Source organism: Aethalodelphis obliquidens, unplaced genomic scaffold, assembly GCF_003676395.1.
Source record: "Aethalodelphis obliquidens isolate GAN/ISIS:26980383/991018 unplaced genomic scaffold, ASM367639v1 scaffold48, whole genome shotgun sequence".
In the NCBI taxonomy this organism is placed as follows: domain Eukaryota; kingdom Metazoa; phylum Chordata; class Mammalia; order Artiodactyla; family Delphinidae; genus Aethalodelphis; species Aethalodelphis obliquidens.
In genome coordinates, this window is record NW_020837992.1 from 13,827,311 (window position 1) to 13,851,046 (window position 23,736).

Sequence of the window (23,736 nt, forward strand, 5' to 3'; positions counted from 1 at the left end):
TCAAGTGACAATGTAATGCTTCAATATTTGTATATATTGCAAAATGACCACCACAATAAGTCTAGTTAACATCTGTCACCACAGTTACAAAATTTTTCCTTGTGATGAGAACTTTTAAGATCACTCCCTTAGCAACTTTCAAATATGGATTACAGTATTATTAACTACAGTCATGTTGTACATTACATCCCTATGACATTGATTTTATAACTGAAAGTTTGTAACCAAAGGTATGATTTTTATATTATACTAAGGTGGTAAAAATTGGGTGCAATTTTTTTCTCTTTTAGTAAGGATAAATGGAAACAGACAAAACAGACACCGAATTTAATCAATATGAATGTTCTTGGGCAAACACGGTTGAAAATATAGCTTAACTTCAATAATGGTCTCATTCTTTTTCCCATAATTTTCATCGCATTTTATAATCAGTTACTTCAGTCTGTCCAATTTCTTGGTGACTCATTATTACATCTTTCTTAATAAAGGAGGAGACTTATATTTCCTGTTAGCAGGATTTTCTTTTCCTGAATTTGTGCCACCTAATTATACTGTTTTTTCTCCCTTTTATTCAAAATAGCCTGATGGGGCAAGAAAAAGCCAGGCCAGGAGCACTTGCTTGGTGTGTTCATACATCTGAGAGAATCTGATATAGTTGGGGAATGGAGATCCCTAGATTTTGAAGGCCATGTAATATAGTTTGGATGATTATATGTTATTATTTAAACTGGGACAGTTTTGAAAATGAAAGGGGGCACTAATCGGATAGGATAATATTGTAAATCAAGACTGTCACAGGCAAACCAGAATTTAGGGTCATCCTAATATGGTAGAAATGGTCTGGACTTATATCCAAATCTTGACTGTACCATTTCCCTGCTTTTGACCTGTGCAAAGTGATATAACCTCTCTGAACTTCATTTTCTACATCAGTAAAACAAGGATAATAATTCTCATGTGGTCAGGGCAGGGGCATGTACCTGGCGTACTATATATCCTTTGTAAATATTATCATAATGATGTCTGCCTGTATATCTAAAATTCTTTACCATAGGCAGTACGATATTATGAATGGATTAGGTTAAATTGCACTTGAGGTGCAGTCAGCTGCCCCATCACAAATCCCCACTCCTGGATGGCAGCCAGAGATCTCATCAGGGACACTCCCTGTAGAGGTGGGTAGTACAAGTACATTTCTCCGTCTTATCTCTATTAACATCAAAGATCATTTTATTTAATATAACAAATGTCAAAAATGAATTTTCATTGTTGAAATTAATGGTTAGTCATCATAATGAATGTTAGAAATAGTCTCTCATTGATAGAATTTGTGATTTCCAAGATATACGGACTAGCTAAAATATTTTAGAGGTACTCCCACCCTGGCATGAACAAGTGGTAAAAAGCTGGACCATTAGAAATGGTGTGGGGGATGAAGGGATTCCTTGATGCTTACTAAAAGGATGATAGAATCCTGGCTCTGGAATATTGTTCATATGCCCCCAGTGAATCTTTCATGCAAGGTCATGATTACAGAATCCAAAAGGACCAACACCTGGCATTTCATCAGACTCACAGAACAGGTGGTATATGTTAACTTGTCTCTGCTTGCTAAACAAATGTTTAACAAATGTCTGTATGACAGAAACTGGCCTAAGACTTGGTTTAATTATAAACTGGTTATGAGGTTGTCGGATCAAACAAACAGGTTGTCAAAATCCTGATTCCTGTATTTTGGTTGCTATCACTATCTACCAACAATAAGCCGGCAGTTTTGCATAATTAAATTATTTGCAAGTTATTTGCTCCTTCTTAACCACTGACCACTAATGTGATTCCACAGCTAGAACTTCAGCCTATCTCTGTTGGCCATATGGAATGAAAAAACAAAACCAAAGGAAAAACTGAGTCTTAGAGAAACTGACGTGCATCGAATGGTAAATGGCAGATCCAGGTCGAGAACTCAAGTCATGTGATTTGAAGTTCAGTGCTCAGCAGTGGGCACAAAACAAATGTGTGTGTGTGTGTGTGTGTGTGTGTGTGTGTGTGTGTGTGTGTGTGACACACACATCCATGTCAGATGAAGAGAAGGAATAGGAAGGAAAGGGAAGTGACGTGAGGGGACATGGAGAAAAACCAGAAAAAAATTAGACATTAGAATGCGGTGCCCTGGGACCCCAAAGAGGCTGCTAAAATTGAGTTTAAGCCCCCAAAGACGGGATAGGAAAGCTCTGAAGATATTTGTTCAAGAACTAGTTCTATAAATAATAATAGAGTCCGTTAGAAAACAAACTTATGGTTACCAAAGAGGAAAGATGGAGGTGAGGGATAAATTAGGAGTTTGGGATTAACATATACACACTACTATAAATAAAATACATAATCAACAAGGACCTACAGTATAGCACACGGAACTCTACTCAGTACTCTGTAATAACCTATAATGGAAAAGAAGCTGAAAAAGAATAGATACGTGTGTATGTATAACTGAATCACTTTGCTGTACACCTGAAACTAACACAACATTGTAAATCAACTATACTCCAATATAAAATAAAATTTTTTTTAAATTACAAAGTCCATTAATCTTCAGCCGTGGACTAAGAATAGTTCATTTGCACCCTTGAATCCTACTCTGAAAATGGCAAATTTTCTACTGCATAATAATGAGAATATCAATAGCTATTATTTATTGAGCTCTTTCAAACTGTGCTAAATATTTTACACACATCATCTTAACATCTTCACAACACCCCGATAATGAAGGTATTACAATAATTAAACAGTTAAATCCTCCTAAAAAATGCAGGGGTAGGTACTATTATTCCCATTTTACAAACAAGGAAACGAAGGCACAAAAAGTTGTGTAATTTGCATATGATAACATGGCTAATAAGCAGCAGAGCTGGCTCAGAGTCACCATTAAGCTACCAATGCAAGCTGTGCAGAATGTTGTTGAATGGTACTGACTTAAAACCTTGTGGCCAGACTAACACGTGAAGTAGAAATTAAATTGGTAGTACAAAACGTGGACTTAGGAGAGGGGCCAGAGGCAAGATGCACTTGCTTGTGAAGAGCCATGTGACTTGGAGTTGTTTCTGATACATGAAGTACATGAAAAATGGCTACAGAATGAGAGACACAACCACAAGGGTGAGATCAACCTTAAACATGCCGTGGGAGAAAAACCTTCTTGCCTGAGAGAGCTGGTGCAGGTGCCACTGAGAGAAGCGAGATAATAATCTAAAGCTGAAGCAATGTGGAAGATCTCAACTCTGACTGAGAGGCGGAAAAAGCCCTGGGGACATCTCTGGGGGCAGTGAATCATTCAAATTTCCCATTCTCTTTCTTGGCATTTAGAAACCTCAGTCAGAGAGCCAATAATGGAGTCAGGCCACAACATTCACCGAGTACCTTTTTCATGAAGTACTCTTTGGTTGTAAATGTAGAATAAGTACTGTCTTCATTTATTTAACGTTTGCAAGACTGAGTTCTCAGGAAGAAAAATGTTCTTGTAAATTCCATACATTCTCGAATAACAGGAAAAGCAATTTGAAGAATGACAAAATCACCACTCCCAAATTCTACACTAGAGTTTTAGGAGTAATTAGATCTGTCATACTAAAGAATTCAAGTCATTTAGGACCTGCTGCTATCGGTCAGTCTCACACAGCTGGTCGCAGCCTCCTGGGACAATTTCTCAGCCATAATATTAAAGTGGAGACTCTCCTTTAGGTGTCTGAATCCATATGATTCTAACCAGGGCTCCAACCCCTCCCTACTTCCTGATTCTAACCAGGGCTTCAACCCCTCCCTATTTCCTGATTCAGCCACGCAAGCAAGTAATGAGAACACCAGGTGAGCATACATATTTACATAAGCTGCAAGGCTGTGCAAACAAACTCTTATCCAATTAAAGGGCATTTTATAAGTGGCTCTTATTTCCTACCATTTTAAGGGGCTTAATGCATCTAAAATCTCTTCCATAGTCTTTACAAGTCCTTATCCCTATTCTCCTTAATGCTTTCCACCAGTGTTTTTCCTGTATAACACACCAAAGTCTCTCGTTTAACTCCTATATGCATTTTTTTTAAACATCTTTATTGGGGTATAATTGCTTTACAGTGTGGTGTTAGTTTCTGCTGTACAACAAAGTGAATCAGCTATATGCATACGTATATCCCCATATCCCCTCCCTCTTGCGTCTCCCTCCCACCCTCCCTATCCCACCCATCTAAGTGGTTGCAAAGCACCAAGCTGATCTCCCTGTGCCATGCAGCTGCTTCCCACTAGCTACCTATTTTACATTTGGTAGTGTATATATGTCCATGGCACTCTCTCACTTCATCCCCATGTCAAGTCCATTCTCTATGTCTGTGTCTTTACTCCTGTCCTGCCCCTAGGTTCATAAGAATCATTTTTTTTTAGATTCCATATATCTGTGTTAGCATACGGTATTTGTTTTTCTCTTTCTGACGTACTTCACTCTGTATGACAGATTCTAGCTCCATCCACCTCACTACCAATAACTCAATTTCCTTTCTTTTTATGGCTGAGTAATATCCCATTGTATATATATGCCACACCTTCTTTATCCATTCATCTGTCGATGGACACTTAGCTTGCTTCCATGTCCTGGCTATTGTAAACAGTGCTGCAATGAACATTGTGGTACGTGACTCTTTTTGAATTATGGTTTTCTCAGGGTATATACCCAGTAGTGGGATTGCTGGGTCATATGGTAGTTCTATTTTTAGTTTTTTAAGGAAACTCTATACTGTTCTCCATAGTGGCTGCATCAATTATATTCCCACCAACAGTGCAAGAGGGTTCCCTTTTCTCCACACCCTCTCCAGCATTTATTGTTTGTAGATTTCCTGATGATGGCCATTCTCACCAGTGTGAGGTGATACATTGTAGTTTTCATTTGCATTTCTCAAATGATTAGTGATGTTGAGCATCTTTTCATGTGTTTGTTGGCAATCTGTATAGCTTCTTTGGAGAAATGTCTATTTAGGCCTTCTGCCCATTTTTGGATTGGGTTGTTTTTTTGATATTGAGCTGCATGAGCTGCTTGTATATTTTGGAGGTTAATCCTTTGTCAGTTGCTTCATTTGCAAATATTTTCTCTCATTCTGAGGTTTGTCTTTTTAATGGTTTCCTTTGCTGTGCAAAAGCTTTTAAGTTTCATTAGGTCCCATTTATTTATTTTTATTTCCATTTCTCTAGGAGGTGGGTCAAAAAGGATCTTGCTGTGATTTACGTCATAGGGTGTTCTGCCTATGTTTTCCTCTTAGAATTTTAGTGTCTGGCCTTACATTTAGGTCTTTAATCCATTTGGAGTTTTTGTTTGTTTTTTTGCGGTACGCGGGCCTCTCACTGTTGTGGCATGCGGGCCTCTCACTGTTGTGGCCTCTCCCGTTGCGGAGCACAGGCTCCAGACACACAGGCTCAGCGGCCATGGCTCACGCGCCCAGCCACTCCGCGGCATGTGGGATCTTCCTAGACCGGGACACGAACCTGTGTCCCCTGCATCGGCAGGCGGACTCTCAACCACTGCGCCACCAGGGAGACCCCTGGAGTTTATTTTTGTGTATGGTGTTAGGAGTGTTCTAATTTCATTCTTTTACATGTAGCTGTCCAGTTTTCCCAGCACCACTTATTGAAGAGGCTGTCTTTTCTCCATTGTATACTCTTGCCTCCTTTATCAAAGATAAGGTGACCATATGTGTGTGGGTTTATCTCTGGCCTTTCTATCCTGTTCCATTGATCTATATTTCTGTTTTTGTGCCAGTACCATACTGTCTTGATTACTGTAGCTTTGTAGTATAGTCTGAAGCCCAGGAGCCTGATTCCTCCAGCTCCATTTTCTTTCTCAAGGTTGTTTTGGCTATTCGGGGTCTTTTGTGTTTCCATACAACTTGTGAAATTTTTTGTTCTAGTTCTGTGAAAAATGCCATTGGTAGCTTGATAGGGATTGCACTGAATCTGTAGATTGCTTTGGGTAGTAGAGTCATTTTCACAATGTTGATTCTTCCAATCCAAGAACATGATATATCTCTCCATCTGTTTGTATCTTCTTTAATTTCTTTCATCAATGTCTTATACTTTTCTGCATACAGGTCTTTTGTCTCCTTAGGTAGGTTTATTCCTAGGTATTTTCTTCTTTTTGTTGCAATGGTAAATGGGAGTGTTTCCTTCATTTCTCTTTCAGATTTTTCATCTTTAGTGTATAGGAATGCAAGAGATTTCTGTGCATTAATTTTGTATCCTGCTACTCTACCAAATTCATTGATTAGCTCTAGTAGTTTTCTGGTAACATCTTTAGGATTCTCTATGTATAGTATCATGTCATCTGCAAACAGTGACAGTTTTACTTCTTATTTTCTGATTTGGACTCCTTTTATTTCTTTTTCTTCTCTGATTGCTGGGGCTAAAACTTCCAAAGCTATGTTGAATAATAGTGGTGAGAGTGGGCAACCTTGTCTTGTTCCTGATGTTAGTGGCAATGGTTTGTTTTTCGCCATTGAGAACGATGTTGGCCATGGGTTTGTCACATATGGCCTCTATTATGTTGAGGTAGGTTCCCTCTATGCCTACTTTCTGGAGAGTTTTTATCATAAACGGTGTTGAATTTTGTCAAAAGCTTTTTCTGCATCCATTGAGATGATCATATGGTTTTTCTCCTTCAGTTTGTTAATATGGTGTATCACATTGATTGATTTGCATATATTGACGAATCCTTGCATTCCTGGAATAAACCCCACTTGATCATGGTGTATGATCCTTTTAATGTGCTGTTGGATTCTGTTTGCTAGTATTTTGTTGAGGATTTTTGCATCTATGTTCGTCAGAGACATTGGCCTATAGTTTTCTTTTTTTGTGACATCTTTGATTTTGGTATCAGGGTGATGGTGGCCTTGTAGAATGAGTTTGGGAGTGTCTCTCCCTCTGCTATATTTTGGAGGAGTTTGAGAAGGATAGGTGTTAGCTCTTCTCTAAATGTTTGATAGAATTTGCCTGGGAATCCATCTGGTCCTGGGCTTTTGTTTGTTGGAACATTTTTAATCACAGTTTCAATTTCAGTGCTTGTGATCGGTCTGCTTATATTTTCTATTTCTTCCTGGTTCAGTCTCGGAAGGTTGTGTTTCCTATATGCATTTTATCACTAAGTATATAAGTTCTAAAATACTGTGTGTAGGTTTTGAAATAATGAATGTCAAACTTTCTTGGTGTTCACAAATTGCCAGTTAGCTAAGAATTTCTATTATTTCCAGTAAGGGGTTTAAATGGGTCCTTTTTGAAATGCACTTTGTGAATATATTTTTATTTCACTTCCACAGGCTCCACTTTAGATACGTTAACTTGAAATGCTTTTTAGGCCACAGCTTTTATCCTTATGGTTGTGCAGAGATTAGTGAAAAATGGACTCAACCATTGGCTAGAAATTGAATTTCAGTAAGAGAGAAAAAGATGCTTATTATTTAGCAAGTCAACAAAGAATATGTTCTGTGTTATCATTATACACCTTTAAAGTGCAGTGTTAGCTTAAAAACAAATAAGCCAAGGGAAAAAAATATCCCAGAAAATGCTACACATTAAAAGCCAGTACTTTTTCTTTTTGAGAACATTGTTTCTCAGTGACAGTTACTAGTCAATATTGACTTCTTATAAAGGATTGGAACATCAGGAAGGCAAAGAAAATTGACCACATTTCAATATAATTGAAGGTCGCTGACTGTTTTTCTATTTTCTTTGTTCCTAGTTTTCAAATTCTGAATGATTCGTGTTGACCTTTAGCTTGCCATGTTCTCTGTGCCAGAGCCAAGAACAATTCACAGGTATTATTTACTTAGCTAACTTCATCATTAAAGCTGCCAAAGAGGATCCAGGATGGAACCAACATAGGGTTGCAGGTCTGTACAAAGGATAAAATGAAATATTGTATAGAAGTGACCTCATGTGTTTTCACAGCCTCCATGTAAGTAGATAAGAACTATTATTCCCACTTTATGGATACGGAAACTGAAGGGATAAGGAAACAGGTAAGTATACCCAACATTTATTGAGCATGTGTAATATGAGAGGCACAGTGCTGAGTTTTGGAACATACATATAAATAAGGTAAGGTCAATACCCTCCATGCAGTCACAATGTAGTGGACATGGCTGACTGTGAAAAACACAATAATAAGGACACAGAATACAATGGGAGGATGATGTCTAATGGCTGGAAGGTTTTGGAAGGATTTTGTGGAGGTGGAATCTGAGCAGAGACTTAATGGGTAATGAGTATTCTACAGACAAAGATGGTGGGACAGCAGAGGGGATGGTAACAGCAAAGGCATAGAAAGGATATAGTATGAGAATCTGTTAGTTTTCTCATAGGACTTGAGTGCAGGGCAGGGGTAGAAGGGAGATAACATGTTCAGAGGATTTGTAGATGTCCTCGAATGCCAACTCTGGTAGCAATGTAGAGAAAAGTTAGGGTGGCAAGGAGATAATTTAGGAGGCTATTGTGATGGTTCAGGAAAGAGGTAATGGAGGCTTGAACTGAAAAGAGCAGGAGTAGAAAGAAAGGTAGTGATAGCAGAAGTAGAATCTATGTAATTGTCAAGTGATTGGGCATAGACTGTGAAGGAGGAGGATGAGTTAAAGATGATTCTGACATATTGAGTCAGTTAACATTATTATATTTGAGCTTACCCTTGGGCCAGACAGAAGGGAATTTCTAGTGGGGAGGTGGAAATGTGGGTCTGGAGATCAGGACAGACACTGAGTTAGAAATCAACCACAGGGATATGATGGTACAAAGAGAAACCAACGAAAAGAAAACCTTAAAATTTTAAGGCATAGAGGGGTAATAAAGGTAGAGGAGTCATTGGTGTCACCTGAATGGTCGGTCTGAGAGGGAAGCAGAGGATATAAGATGATAGAAATCAAGGAAGAACAGCTGAGCTGCTGAGGGTAAGAGTAAGCGATTTCCTGTGGTCACAGAGGTCACGACCAAGCTCCTAAACTCCGCACCTACCTACTGAATTATTACACAAGAAAAACAGTGTGGTTTTTCAAGAGGATTTTACTCCTCATTTTCCCTCGGCCATCAAAATTAATTGCAAGTACCAATTTTCATTAAACTTTCTTTGCAGCTCACACTAGCTTCCTTACATTGAGCTTTCTAGATGACTATTATTAATCAAGTACGAGGCCCCCCCGTGCCCTCCTTCACTCTTGTGGTTACATGCAAGGGCTTCCAAGTCACAGAGGCTGGCTGGAATCTAACCCAGCAGTGTGACGAGGCTCATTACCTAACTTCTCTGGCCTCGGTTTCCTCGTTTGCAAAATGGGGGCGGTGGTACTCACCTATTAGAGTTGAGAAGAGTGCATGAGAGAATGCAAGTAAAACTCTCAGCACATTGCCGTCAAAGGCTCAATTCATTTTTGCTGTTACAGTATTGAAATCTCCCTGAAGGTAGAAGACTACTCCAATAGGACTACTTTTCCCTAAGGTGTGCAGCACTGATCTGAGGCCGTCTGAGCCTCATCCTGCCAGCCCTCAGCGAAAAGCACACGTAGGAAGAGGGATAAAGAGCTGACGGGCTCTCCGGGACTCGGCAGCCCACGGAGTAGGGCGGCTGGCTGCAGGGAGCCGGGGGAGGAAGGATCGCAGGAACCGCCCGAGCCCCTCGGGGGACCACACGTCACAGGGTGCAGCGCGCCCACCCAGAGTGGAAATTTAGCCCGGTGGAGTCGGATTGCGAGAGAGCCGCGGAGGAAGCAGTGCACGCTGGGAGCGGTAGTTTTCAGGCCTCAAGTTCACGGGTCGGAGGATGGCCGAGGCGAAAGGTCCCTCCCCGGTCCCGCCTTTTGTCCACGTCTCACTTCTCCCAACCAATGCTCTCTCCTGTTCCCCGGGCCAGCCCCTCTCCGATCCGGCCCCCATTGGCCTTGAGGCTTAGCGTCTTGGGCCCTACCCGGAAGTAGCGTTTGGGGAGGTGGTTTCCTAGACTACGACACCGGAAAGCTGGGGGAGGCGCTCTGGGCTGCTGAGAGCGGAGGGCGGTGGCAGCGCTGGCGCTGGGGACCGGCTCAGTGGCTTCGGGAAGCAGCTCGGCGACGGCGGCCGCTCGCGTTCCTCCGCATCCCGGCCTCGACACGGCTCGCAGCTCCTTTGCCACCGGCGTCCGGCAATGTGTCCCACCGGCCGGGCGTAGCAGCTGCGCGTGCGCGTGCGCGGAACCGCGGGGCCATGAGCGAAGCCGGCGGCGGCCGGGGCTTTGGGTACTCGGTCCCCCAGCGAGCGCCATGGAGCCTGGTGGCGGCGACGGCCGCGCTCTGCCTGGTGGCGGCCACGTCCGTGTGGACGGCGGGGGCCTCGCCCATGAGTAGGGAGGAGAAACAGAAGCTTGGGTAAGGGTGCTTGGAAGCCTGGGGTGGGTTTCCTCGTGAAGCTGACCACGGGCGAGGTGCCTGTCATTGCGACCCGGGCGCCCAGTGGCCTCTCCTGTCGCGATTGGGACGGCTGTTGCCTCGAGAGAACCCTGGCGGGGTGGACAGGGTCCGGGAAAGTGGGGGTCGCCGCCCGCGATGCTACCTCGCGGGACTGTCGGGGTGTCGCCCGGGCCGTCTGTGACACGTGCAGGCTCCTTAAGGCCAGCCGCGGTGTGTCAACGCGGCTGCCATGTCACTGGCCCGTGAAGGGGGCTACACACCGTCTTCCTGCGCGCGAGAGTTCCGAGGTTGCCTTTCATCAGAGACGTGGTTAGATTTCTTGCACAAGTGAGCTCCCAGGTGGGAAATGTTGCTGATCTCACAGCAGTTAAGGAAATCCTGTTTACACCTGTTACGGAATAGGGGGCGTTCATTGGAACTTGAACTTTACACATTTTACCATTTCGTTGCAGTGGTTTTTTGCACTGCATTTTCATAGTAGAACAATATTTGATGGTAGTATTCAAAAGCCTCAATTAAATATACCTATTCACTTTACTCAAAGTAGTTTTATCAGTCTTGAAAGTCATAAAATCATCCGTTATATGTACAGCATTTAATTTAGAGTAAGTGTTCCTAATACACACCAGGTCCCACAAATGAATAAGGAAAAAGCCAAGAACCAGTAGAAAATGGGCAAAGGACGTGAAGAGTTAATTCACACAAGAGGAAATGCAAATGGTCAATAAACATGAAGTTACTCAACCTCATAAATGTGAGAGATGCAGACTAAAACAATGAAATAGCTGGGTTTTTTGCCATCAGGCTGGTAAATACAAAACACAATACATGGATGGAGTACTGACTGGATAGTTGAGGTGTGAGAAGAAACTTGGTGGGAGTGTAAATTGCTGTAATTTATTGACAGTCTCCTAAAATTTAAATTGTATGTATTCTTTGATTCATTAATCCCATCTCAGGGAATCTATCCTACAGAAATAAAAGCACTATTAAAGTAGAGATAGGTGTACGGGATGTGCATTTTGAAAGAACAGAGCTGTTCCTTGGAGCATCCATATTATGGAATAATATTCAGATATTAAGGAGGAGTTAGGTCGTCGGAAGGCTACCCAGAATATACTCCCAAGGCCAAAAAGATGTAAGCTGTAGAATACTATCTGTAGTATCCCATGTTTAAAAAAAAACACAAAAAAACGGAGAAGAAATTGCTTAAGCTCAGAAAAACATGGAAAGATGACTACCTCCCAGAGTTACAATGGAGGTGAGGTCAAACCATCAGGTTTTATTTTATCGACATATACAGACTTCCATATTGTTTAAATTGTTGCAAGAGTCTTGTATTAGTTTTTAAATAAAACAGCAATAAAAGACACTTGTTGGAAAATTTAAAGTGTCAGTTATCAAAACAAAATTACCAGTAAACTCTAATAAGTGTCTTAAATTTTCTCTTTGTGAATTTAATGTATCACTGATAACTGCTTTACTGAATACCCTACTCTGTGGCAGGCACTTTACATATACTATCTCTGTAATCCTCTCTACTTCTTAATGAGGTGGATGCGATCCCCATTTTGCAGATGAGGAAATTGAGACTCAAGGTTGACTTGTTCAACGTTACAGAGCTAAGTAAATGGTGGAGCCAGTATTCAAACCCGGGTCTGTATGACTTCAGAGCCTGTGCTCACTCCACTCTGCTACACTCCATAAGACTTGGAGAGAGAAGCTTCAAGTCTGTTAAGGACAGCAAGTATTTTTATTTGATCACGACTCCCCTTTCTCCTTTTTTTGTTAAAAATGTTTGTTTGAAGAAAAGTCATTGGATAACTCATTTTTGACCAAAATAAACTTTTAACTGTAGAGCTCCAACCAAATTGGCTTGAGATTTCAGCTCAAATTTTGAGATCATTTATGAAAGTGAAGTTACAATTATTTAGGCTTGTTAATTTAGATTGCCTTACTCTAGGGTAAGAGTAGAATAAGAGTCTATAGCTACAAACCACAAATAAACATTGCTTGACTGCTTTCTCATCCAGGAATTTTCAGGAAACGGAACTATGATTTATTAGGTTTACCTGTACAATTTTTTTTGAAAATCCAAATAATGATTTATGATAAAAAACAGAAAATGCCTATCCCTTTCCCTACCCCCCGCCCAAACTAAACTGATGATAAAGACTGAAATTATCATGAATAGTAATAGCAATTGCTCGGTTGCTTGCAGTTTATAGTTTATGGAATTATTTACCTGGTTATATGTAGTCTTATACTTCCTGGAATTCATTTTTTGTTTTTGTGTTTTAAATGTTACAAAAGTTGTTAATGTTTTTACTTAAAAAATGAAGTATAAAACAGTTCAATTTCTGTAGCATGTTGGCAAGCAATGTAACTATAGAAAAAGCTGATTTATAGATCTAATTTCCAATACATTTTTATCCAGTTGTTGAATAGATATAAAACCTTATAGAAAAAAATCTCTGTATAATATAGTAATTATTCTACCATTCTGTATTTAAATGAGTGTTAGGACTTATATGTGTAATTAGGAAAGAGAGAGAGCTCAACTGGATATTAAATACCTCCACTTCGAAGTATTTGTTGTGAAATTTGATGATCATGTGCTACATAAATGTAAGGATTGGAAAATAGTGTGTCCTTGTTTGCAGTCGTAATTTATTCATAGTCTTGAAGCTTGAATGCTTGCAAAGTTGGGTTAACAAGTTAAAGCTTATGTTACCTGTAATACACGTGTCTAGGCACTACTATTACCAGTTACAGAAATTTACTTCTTGACAATAATTTTGTATTCTATTTCAGGGGAAGGAAAAAAGAATTTCCATATTCCATTTATTGATATCAGTGCTTGAAGGGAAAATTTAGCTCCTTTTTTTTGTTTGTTTATTAGCTAATTTGAGAGCTCTGTATCACCTGCAATATAATAAAAAAAAAAAAGTCTAGAAGGATTTTTTGAGATACTCTGTAATTTTCTAAGATAACTTGATCCATATTCTATCATACATATAAACATATAAAGAATTAGTGTTTTGGCAAAGTGACTTATCACCTTGTTAATGATTAGGTGTTTTTAAATGATTATTATTTGTAAAAAGTTGTCAGGACTTAGCTTGTTCAGTTCACAAGTTTGAGTGTACTTGATTCTGCTGGTTATTATAGCCAGGATCTGGAAATAAGTCCTTTTCTGTCTGCTAGCTATATTATTACCAGTATTTCATCATCCATGATTACAATTTTTAAAATGATAATTGCAATATAACCGGAGGTAAAGTAAAAATATATCCGGCCATTTTCTTTAATATTCTCTTCAATTCTTGCCATTAGTGATTGGAACTTTGGGAATAATAGTAAGAATTAATAAAAGATTATTAAAATATTTTTCTTCTGCTAATTATTGAGAGACTTGGCCTTGCCTAGCCATAACATTTTTTGCAGTTTTTCCTATAACCCTCACTCCCCCAATTTGAGAGTGTTTAATTGAAAGACTGATTCCTTGGTCCCAATCTTGCAGGTTTTGACTTAGTAAATCTGGTGTGGGGATCAGAAATTTCCATTTTACACAGTCATTTTGGGGATTTTGAGAAACAGAGTTAGCCAAAATACACAGATCTCTTTTCGAGGATTAGTTTTCTCGTATCAGGGGTGAATATTGTTTATTTGACTTTTGACAGAGTTTTTTAAAGGAGCCAAAGGTACATCATAAAATGTATCTTTTGGAAACACGACAAACATTAACAGAAATGTGTTAAACTAGGCATTAGTGATCTTATTCATTTAAGGGGAAAGGCAGAGGCTTCATAGAGTATCCTTATTTCATAGCAATACACACACCAACCCCTTTCTTTTGGTAGAATGTATAGTATAAGCAATAAATGGTAACAGTTATTTCTTTTGGGTCTCTTCAATATTTTCCCCTTTCAAGACATTTATGTTAAATAATTTTGTTAAGAGGTAATTGTTTTTCATCATCATATTTTCTTCTCTCTGCATGGCATGTATCATTCAGCAGTTTTCTTAGGAAATATTATAAAATGACTTTTACATAAATTGCTAGAATAGGAAAAGTTTGGCTCATCTCTGTGTGATTCATGAAAGCTTGTCTACTAACATAGGTGTATTTCCTGACCCTTTTTATGTTCCTTCCTAACTAAATTTTCTTTTGTTTTTTTATTGGTATAAGTTTATGAAGGAGCATTAACTTTTTGAAAGATAATAAATAGAATATACTTAACTTTTTCCCATTTCTGCTCTTTTAAAATTAGGAATCAAGTACTGGAAATGTTTGATCATGCTTATGGTAACTACATGGTAAGTAGAAAGCTTATCTTTATATACCATTTATGAGAGCTGATTATTATGTGAGCACAGTCGACTGGGAATTTTAAAACCTGAATTAATAATTTTTATTTCCTTTAAAAAATTGTTATTAATTTTTTAAAGGAAGTTTTTAAAAAATAGTACAAACATAGGCTAACAGAGTATTCCTGATATTGGTTCTTAGAGAACCAATTTACTGAATAGGTAAGAATAAATTGAATTAGATTATGAAGCTTTGTATTTAAATAGTTTCCTTTGATGCTATCAACAGTGTTTATTAAATATATAGTTAAGGTGGATGTAAACATGAATAAGATGTTATCTCTGGCCTTAAGGAAAATGATTCTCTTAATTAAAAAAAAAAAAAACTATTTACAAAATTACTTTATTCACTCTGAAAAAAACAATTGCTTAAGAGAGTCAAACTGTCACCTGGTTTCTGTCCAAATTATATCCTCATAGTATGCCTTGATTTGAATATATTTTGCTTTCTAGATATGCTGATCCATATTGTTTTAAAATGTCTTAGTGCTCACTTGAGATGAAGTAGCAAGTTCAGTTTTACAAGATGAAAAAGTTCTGGAGACCTGTTGCGCCATGGTGAATATACTTAACGCTGCTAAACTTACACTTAAAGATGGTAAATTTTCTGTTACATGTTTTGAACCACAATTAAAAATTTAATCCCCCTATAGTACAGGGGTAGGAGGTGGGGAAGGACATCTGTAGCTGCTCCCCCGCCCTGGCCACCTCTTGCCACTCAATAAAATGATCTTAAACTGCAAAAACATAGTGCTAATAATTTTTAAAAGATAACTAGCCAGCAAATTTTAGAGTTCAAGACATAATTTTACATGTAAATTTGTGTAATTTTGAAGAGTTTAATCAAATTATTCTGAGAATTACTTCTTATGCCTTGTTATGTCAGCAGATCTTCTTTAATGATTAAGGCCTATAAAATGTAGTTGGGAAAAGTTTGGCAGAGAACTAACTTTAATTGATTCTGCTTTAAGAATTTTTCAACCGATTCTGAGTCTATTTTTCTGTTACCCCAAAATCTTTATATATTGACATTACCTTTATGAACATGTAAGTACATATGCTTTTATGCATTTTTGTATTTTTTAAACATGTCTTATATTTGATAATTCTTATTCCCTTTTATACTGTACAGTTTTTAAGAGTACATACTGAGTTCTTAAATGTTTTTAGGACCTGATGGAGATGAAGTTTCAGGTATTTTTAACCATGTTGAAAACACAGTTTTGAATTCATTTCTCAAGACTCAGCCATTCCCTTAACATTTCTTTCAAAATCATTTATCCCTGGTTAATTCAGTTTGGGCAAAGCATAATTTAACAAACCTAAGCTAGTAGTTTTAAGGCGGCCAAGTGGGTCCAGGATACACCCTCAAACCTAAGCCATGTCATAAATGCGTACTTTTCGTTCCAAAGTTGAATGCAGTGGTGTACAGCTGGATTAATTCAATACATCTCACTCTGAATAGGGTCCTCTCTTTGTAAAGCACGGTATCTTTAACATCTTTTTCCTTATTAGGTAAACAGCTGAAAGTTATATCAGTACATTTTTCCCTACTATAGAAATGGGTTTCTGACAGAGCAGCTACCAAGGGCAGCCCTCAGAGGACTTCCTGGTCCAATTCCTATTTATTGGACCCTAACTGGGTAACTTTGTATTATACCTACCTGCCTACAAGATCTAAAAGAGAGGGATTTCAATTCCAAAGACTGGAAACTCCTGGAATTAACACCCCTCTCCATTTTTCCAGTGGAGTCACACCCATCTGCAGTCTACTGCAATATGTATTTTAAAATATTCAACTGTTTTACAACATGAGTGACTCTTGCAATGTACTTGTGCTATGCTCAATTTATGTGAGGTTTGTAACCCAAGATTTAGTCTAGAATTCACACTTCCCCTTTTCAAGTTCTCAACTAACATGAAACAGTTCTAAAATATTAAACAGAGACCAGGTGCCCTGTACTTGTTATATGAAGTCAGCTGAAAATTTTTTCTAGTTCCTATACTCAGAAACACTGTTAGCTTGCTGTAGAGTAAAAGTGTATATAGGTTTTATAGTGAGACGGGTTTGAGTTCAAATCCTATCTCAGCTATTTAGCTTGGACCCTAAACAGATCATTTAATCCCCCTGAGCAGTGTCTTCCTATGTAAAATGGGGATAAGTACAAAGGATTATTGTAGATTCTAGGATTTTTGAGAACAAGAGACCATTTTCTTTAATTTTTAATAAATTCATCTTCTGTGCCTGTGCCTAGCTAGCATCATGCCTGGTACATAAATGTCTTATGTTTTGGTTTTTTGGTTTTGAAAGAACTGAATTGAATTCTTGTGAAGGTGTAATCAGATTTTTTTTTTGCATTTGATTATTGTGATATATCTTTGCCTTTTAAAATCAAAGAAATCATTTAGTAAATTTTATTAAAAATACAAGTTAATGGTAAATTTGGGGATCTATAACTCTGTTTACTTTGGTGTAGTCAGTTGCCTAGTATGCTAAAATGTAAAATGCCTGGCACATGGTAGGCATTTAATAAATGTTGAAAACTTTTCATTTCTTACTAGTTTTTAAAAATATTTCTCTCCAGTCTAGTATACAATTACAGCAATTCCTTTTAACTTTCTTGGTTCCCGGGAAAACACTTATTTTCCAAAGATTAAGAGCAAGAACTCTGGAAATGAAGCAGGACACCCTGAGGTGGCTCTGCCACCTACCAGCTGGGTTACAATGGGAAAGTTACCAAATCTCCCTGAACCTATTTCTTCATCTCTCTAAAATGGTTCACCTGCCTCACAATGTTGTTGTAAGGATTAAACAAGTTAATACAATTAAAGTGCTTAGAACTTGTGTCCAGCAAATAGGAAGCACTGTGTAAGAGTTTACTGCTACCAACTGCTGCTGCTACCATCACTGCTACTAGTAATTCATTCTCTACCTGAGATTGAAATTGCCCTCCTAAAATTTGTCGAGGCTTTAACTCAGAACTCATTCCCCAGATTGTGCATAGAACTTTCTTCAAACACACTCATTCTTTCCTTGTTCTAGGCATGCAGCCTTTGAGCTTTTTTTTTTTTTTAATGACTCCCCAGGTTCTATTAATGCTGTTTTTCAATAACAATGCCCTGCCAGCCTTAGGTAGATTACTGCATCTCTACCATCTCTTGGTGTTACATCCAGGAATTTTCTGATTTTATCAATTGATAGCATAAGTACCGACAATCGTAACAACTGTACTTGACAGATCTCTAGCCCCAATTAGACTGCAGTTTATCCACAATGAATTGCACAGATGGCTTTCTCTTTTCCCCAAATAGCATGAAATTAGATGTTTGTTTTGGCAGTTCTTGAGTGACCTTATTTACCTTAGACCACAGCTACTTTAGGGCTTCTATTAGCATGTTTTTAGTATTTGTACTGAGGTCTGTTTGCAGATTAATTTAGATGACAAAATACATGTATTTAGGCCACCAAATAACCATTTTGGATCTGAGCTCTCTGATCTGATCTTTGTCTTGTAATGTTTTTCCTGTCTACTGTAGATAACTCAATTATTCACTGTTATAAGCAGAAACTACTTTGGTAGAGCCCTAAACATTATAAATAAACTCTAAAATCGTTGGTAAGCACAGTTTCCTTTAACTAGTAGCATCATACCAATAACCACTTTTAAGCTTGATTTTGTGAGTGTACAGTTCAGAGAAAGAGATCAGTCTTTATCATTTAAATAAAAGGAACTGTTTTAAAATGTAACTTTCTTGTGGATTTCTAGATTTATGTAAGTTTTCTTAGAATTATTTTTTTTCTAATTTTTTAAAAACATTTTTTATTGTGGTAAAATATACATAACATAACATTTACCATTTTAACCCTTTTTAAGTGTACAGTCCTATGGCATTAATTACATTCACATTGTTGTGTAAATATCACCATCCATCTCTAGAACCTTTTCATATTTCCTTTTTGAAACTGTGTACCTAATGTTTCTTTTTGATAGTTTCTTCATCAAAAAGAGTACTTCTGTAAATAAAGTAGTTTAGAAGTGATATTAATAGTTGGGAGGAGGGAAGATATAAATGTATGTACATTTTTTTGCATAGACGATTGTAGGACTACCTTTTATTAACCATTGTTCCTTGGCCTCTACTTATAGAACATCCTAAAAATCTGCCAAAATGACTTAAGAAATTCTCTAGTATCCTCTCATAGTTTTTGTTTTTTTAAATCACACTCTGATACTCCATGTAGGATTTTAATAGAACCAGGTCTTTCTATTTATTTAGGTAGAATTTATAGAGAAAAAGATTTCCAATTTCAAATGCATGGTTCTGAGTCAGACAGTTGTATATAGTTGTTTAACCACCACCACATTTATGATCTAGAACATTTCCATCACCCCAAAAAGCTTCCTCATGCTCCTATGCAGTCAGTTCCTTTTCTCCACTTCTGACCTCTAGCAACCATTGTGATTGGCTCTTTGTCACTAGTTTTCCCTTTTCTAGGATTTCATATCAGTGGCATCTTAAAATATGTATGTAGTGTTTTGGTTCACATTCTTTCCTGTAGCATGCTGTTTTTGAGATTTGTCCATGTTGTTGGAGATATTGTAGTTCCTATTTATTGCTCAGTAGTATTCGTTGATTTGATAGAACACAGTTTATTTATTCATTCACCAGTTGATAAATATTTAGCTTGTTTCTGGTCTTTGGCTATTACTAAAAGACTGCTGTGAACCTGTGAATGCAAATTTTTATGTGGACATACATTTTCATACTTAGGAATGGGATTGCTAGGTCATATGGGAAGGTTAAGTTTAACTTTTTATAAGAAACTGCCAAACTTTTCTGAAGTGACTGTAACATTTTGCATTCCACACAAGCAATTATAAGAATTTTAGTTGCTCCACACCTTCTCCAACACTATGTATTTTCAGTCTTTTTAATTTTAGCCATTCTAGTGGGTGTGTAGTGGTATTTTGTTGTGATTTTAATTTGATTTTTTTCTGATGACTAATGATGTTGAAAATCTTTCCATGTGCTTAGTAAATCTTTTTTTGGTGAAACATCTGTTCAGATCTCTTGCCATTTTAAAATTCGGTCATTTGTCCTGTTATAACTGAGTCATAAGAGATATATATTTTCTGGATATCAGTCCTTTATCACATATGTGTTTTGCAGGTATTTTCTCCCCGTCTGTACTTTGCCTTTTAATTTCTTAATGTCTTTTGAAGTGCAAATGTTTTAAATTGTGACCAAGTCCAATTTATCCTTTTTCTTTTATGATTCATCTCTTTTATAGCCTACCTAAAAAAATATTTGCCTAGCCCAGGGTCACAAAGATTTTCTTGTTTTCTTCTAGCTGTTTTATAATTTTAGCTTTTTCAATGAGATCTATTACCCATTTTGAGTTAATGTTTGCATATATGATGTGAGGTAAATGTTTCTTTATATATATATTTTTTCTATGTGGATATCCAATTATTCCAGCACTATTTGTTGAAAAAAGTATTTCTTTGCCCCACTGAATTACTTTGGCACCTTTGTAAAATCAATTAGCTGTATATGCATGGATCTGTTTGTAGACTCTGTATTTTTTTCCACTGGTAAATATGTATTTGTACATCAATATCACCCTGTCTTGAGTTACGTGATATTAAGTCCTGAAATCAGGCAATGTAAGTCTTTCAGCTTTGTTCTTTTTCAAAATTGTTTTGAATATTTTAGGTTCTTTGTATTTCCATGTAAATTTTAGAATCACGTTGTCAATTTCTACAAAAAAAAGCCTATTGAGCTATTGATTGGGATTATGTTGAAATCTATAGATCAATTTGGAGAGATTGACTTCTTAACAGTATCAAGTCTTTCAATCCATGAACATGATGTCTCTGTCCATTTATTTAGTTCTTAATGTTAGCAATGGTTTGTACTTTCCAGTGTACAGGTCTTGCACATCTTTTGTTAAATTTATTCATAATTATTTCACATTTTTTATGCAATTGTAAATGGTAGTTTTTCAAATTTTAATTTCCAATTGTCCATGTTATACAGAAATACAACTTTTTTCTGATAACCTTAGATCCTTGCTAAATTCACTTATTTCTAGTAGCTTTTTTGGTAGATTCCTTAGGATTTCCCACATGGTCAATCATGTCATCTGCAAACAAAGACTTTTCGTTCTTCCTTCCTCCAAACTATGTGCCTTTTATTTCTTATTATAGCAGTGGCTAGGACTTACAGTATTATGTTGAAAAGAAGTGGTGAGATCCTTGTCTCATTCCTAATCTTATGGAGAAAGCAGTTAGCCTTTCACTGTTAAGTATGATATTGGCTGTAGGTTTTTCATAGATGCTCTATATTAAGTTCCTTTCTATTTCTAGTTTGCTGAGAATTTTCATCATCACAGGGTATTTATTGAATTATGTCAAATGCTTTTTCTGCATTATTGATGACAATCTTCCTAAAACAATCTGTTGGTAGCAGGACTTTATTTCATTATAACATTATTTATTATCATTTATTTATTTCATATAATATTATTTCATAAGTTCAATTAATTTTATCATTGATCAAAACCAAATTGATTAACATATATTGAAGAATTTGGAAACTTTTGTTCTCATCGTATTTTGATTAGAAACTTTTAAAGCATGCTAACACTCTACTCTGTTGTGATTAATTTAAAATTTTATGAGACAACTGCAGTTTTATTACTTATTTCTCCTCAGCGCTGAGAAACGTTCCAGAAAATATGTTACCTCCAAGGATCATATGTTCAATGTAGAAGTATTAATAATTTAATAGTTTAGATAAATGGAATCCTTAACACCTGAAAAATGGTTTAATAAGTGAGTATAAATAGTGAACAAAAGGAAAAAGGAAAATTTGACTTGGAGTGAAAAGAGAACTGAGAAATTATGCAAGTTCAATCAGTAATTAGCATATGCTATCAATATATGATACATCTATCTTTTATTAAGTATCATTTAGTTTTTATTTTAGGAAGGAATACCTTACCTGCCTCAAGGAGGGAGGTGTTTAACAATAAGGATCTGGAATAAACCATTTGAAATGTATGTAACTTTATGGGAAATTAAATAGATTTGATATCTTCAATAACTCACTATTATAAATAATACTTTTGTTTTATTAGTAGAATAAAGTCTCTTCCCTTTGCCTAGTTTTTGGAATTGGTTTTACTAAAAAGTCAGTTTTGGATGCCACTTTGATTTGAGTGTTTTGAGGCAGAGTTATATCAAAGTGGCAGTAAATTTAGAATCTGATGTGGAGAGTCTACTATGTTTTGTTTTATTTTATGTTTTTGCTCTTACTTTTAGCTAGGCACCTGTTCTACTTAATTGATATAGGACTCTTTTATCACCTGAGTTTTATTTTGAGTGATAATTTTTAAAGGTTTTTTTTTTTCTGGCTCTGAGTCATAGCAGTATGAATTTCTTATCCTTTGTCTTGGCAATACATTGTGAAGAGAAGGCATTACTGTAACCTCAAATAGCCAGGATGTTTGAAGTGTAATACAGCTGTTTATGTGCCATGTATGCATTTCTCTGAATTTATGCAAACCAACTGTAGTTAGCTTTGTGGTTAACCCAAAGAAAAGGCTGTGGTTTTGTTTCTATCGTTAATGTTGAAACAGGGACATAAAGTATTTTTACACCTGGTTCAGAACTCCCTTATTTGATTATTCTGGTTTGGGGTTGCTATTAATATTTTTCTTACCTGGATGAGCTTCGGGTTTGAGTTTATTTCAGACAAAGGTGTTTGTGTATGTTTGTGAGTGTTTTGCAAAACCCTAAAAATAGTAGTATTAAGCTTTCTAAGCAGCAGTTTAAAAAGTCAAGAGCTCTTTACAATCAGATTAACATTTGAATGATCTCTTACAAAGTACCTTACAAAATATATCAGCAAGTTTTAAAAAATATTACTTATCTTGAGTTACTTCTAAGTGTTGTTTATATGTGTTAGATATAAAACTATAAAGCAGGTGGGATAGGGAGGGTGGGAGGGAGATGCAAGAGGGAGGAGATATGGGAACACATGTATATGTATAACTGATTCACTTTGTTATAAAGCAGAAACTAACACACCATTGTAAAGCAATCATACTCCAATAAAGATGTAAAAACAAAAACAAAACTATAAAGCAATAAAAACATTGTGTATTCTGATAAATCACGGTTCTATTGGAATTAACTGAAAAAGTAGTTAGGAACTTGACGTCTAAAAGACACATGTAAAAGTAATTAGGAATTTATACTAAAATATATATATAGTATCAATATTATGAAATATTGAATTCAGAATTTAGTAGCTGCATGTGGATTCTAATTATATCAAAACATTTGTTGCCTGGAATCCTTTCCTCAGGAAATAAATCATTGTAGAGCACAAAACTTTTTAAAATACCTGAAGGATTGCAGTCTGCGGTGCTTTTTGTATTTAGTCTACTTTAATTAAAAAAAATTTTTAATTTATTTTTGGCTGCATTGGGTCTTCGTTGCTGCACACAGGTTTTCTCTAGTCGCGGCGAGTGGGGGCTATTCCTCGTTGTGGTGTGTGGGCTTCTCATTGTGGTGGCTTCTCTTGTTGCAGAGCACGGGCTCTAGGCACGTGGGCTCTAGAGCGCAGGCTCAGCAGTTGTGGCACATGGGCCTTGGTGCTCCGTGGCATGTGGGATCTTCCTGGACCAGGGCTCGAACCCGTGTCCCCCGCATCGGCGGGGGGGGGGGGCTTTAAATTAAAGCCCTTTAATTTAAAAAAATTATTTTTGATCTTTCCCTTTGTATTCACCATGTGTTTAGTGTTCCTGACCTCTGTTCTGTTTTTCTGCTGCTAATGTGCTGTGAGTTCGGAATCTAGATAATCGAGTTTAGTGAGAGGCAGTAGGACAGAGTTGGACATTGGG

At 37.1% G+C, this 23,736-nt stretch overlaps 1 protein-coding gene across 5 annotated transcripts in view; it reads left to right on the top strand.

The window, feature by feature from the left end:
* The first annotated feature begins 9,991 nt into the window (after nt 1-9,991).
* Nucleotides 9,992-23,736, top strand: part of EDEM3 (ER degradation enhancing alpha-mannosidase like protein 3) — a 97,501-nt gene continuing 83,756 nt past the window's right edge. Inside the window, exons 1-2 of one of the 5 annotated variants that reach the window (XM_027083027.1) lie at nt 9,992-10,409; nt 14,726-14,771. In XM_027083027.1, the coding sequence (XP_026938828.1) occupies nt 10,249-10,409; nt 14,726-14,771 (207 nt within the window). In that variant the 5' untranslated portion in view covers nt 9,992-10,248. Of the gene's footprint in view, nt 10,410-14,725; nt 14,772-15,275; nt 15,421-23,736 lie in introns of those variants that run through there. The other 4 variants (XM_027083032.1, XM_027083026.1, XM_027083028.1 and 1 more) reach the window with 4 other exon arrangements.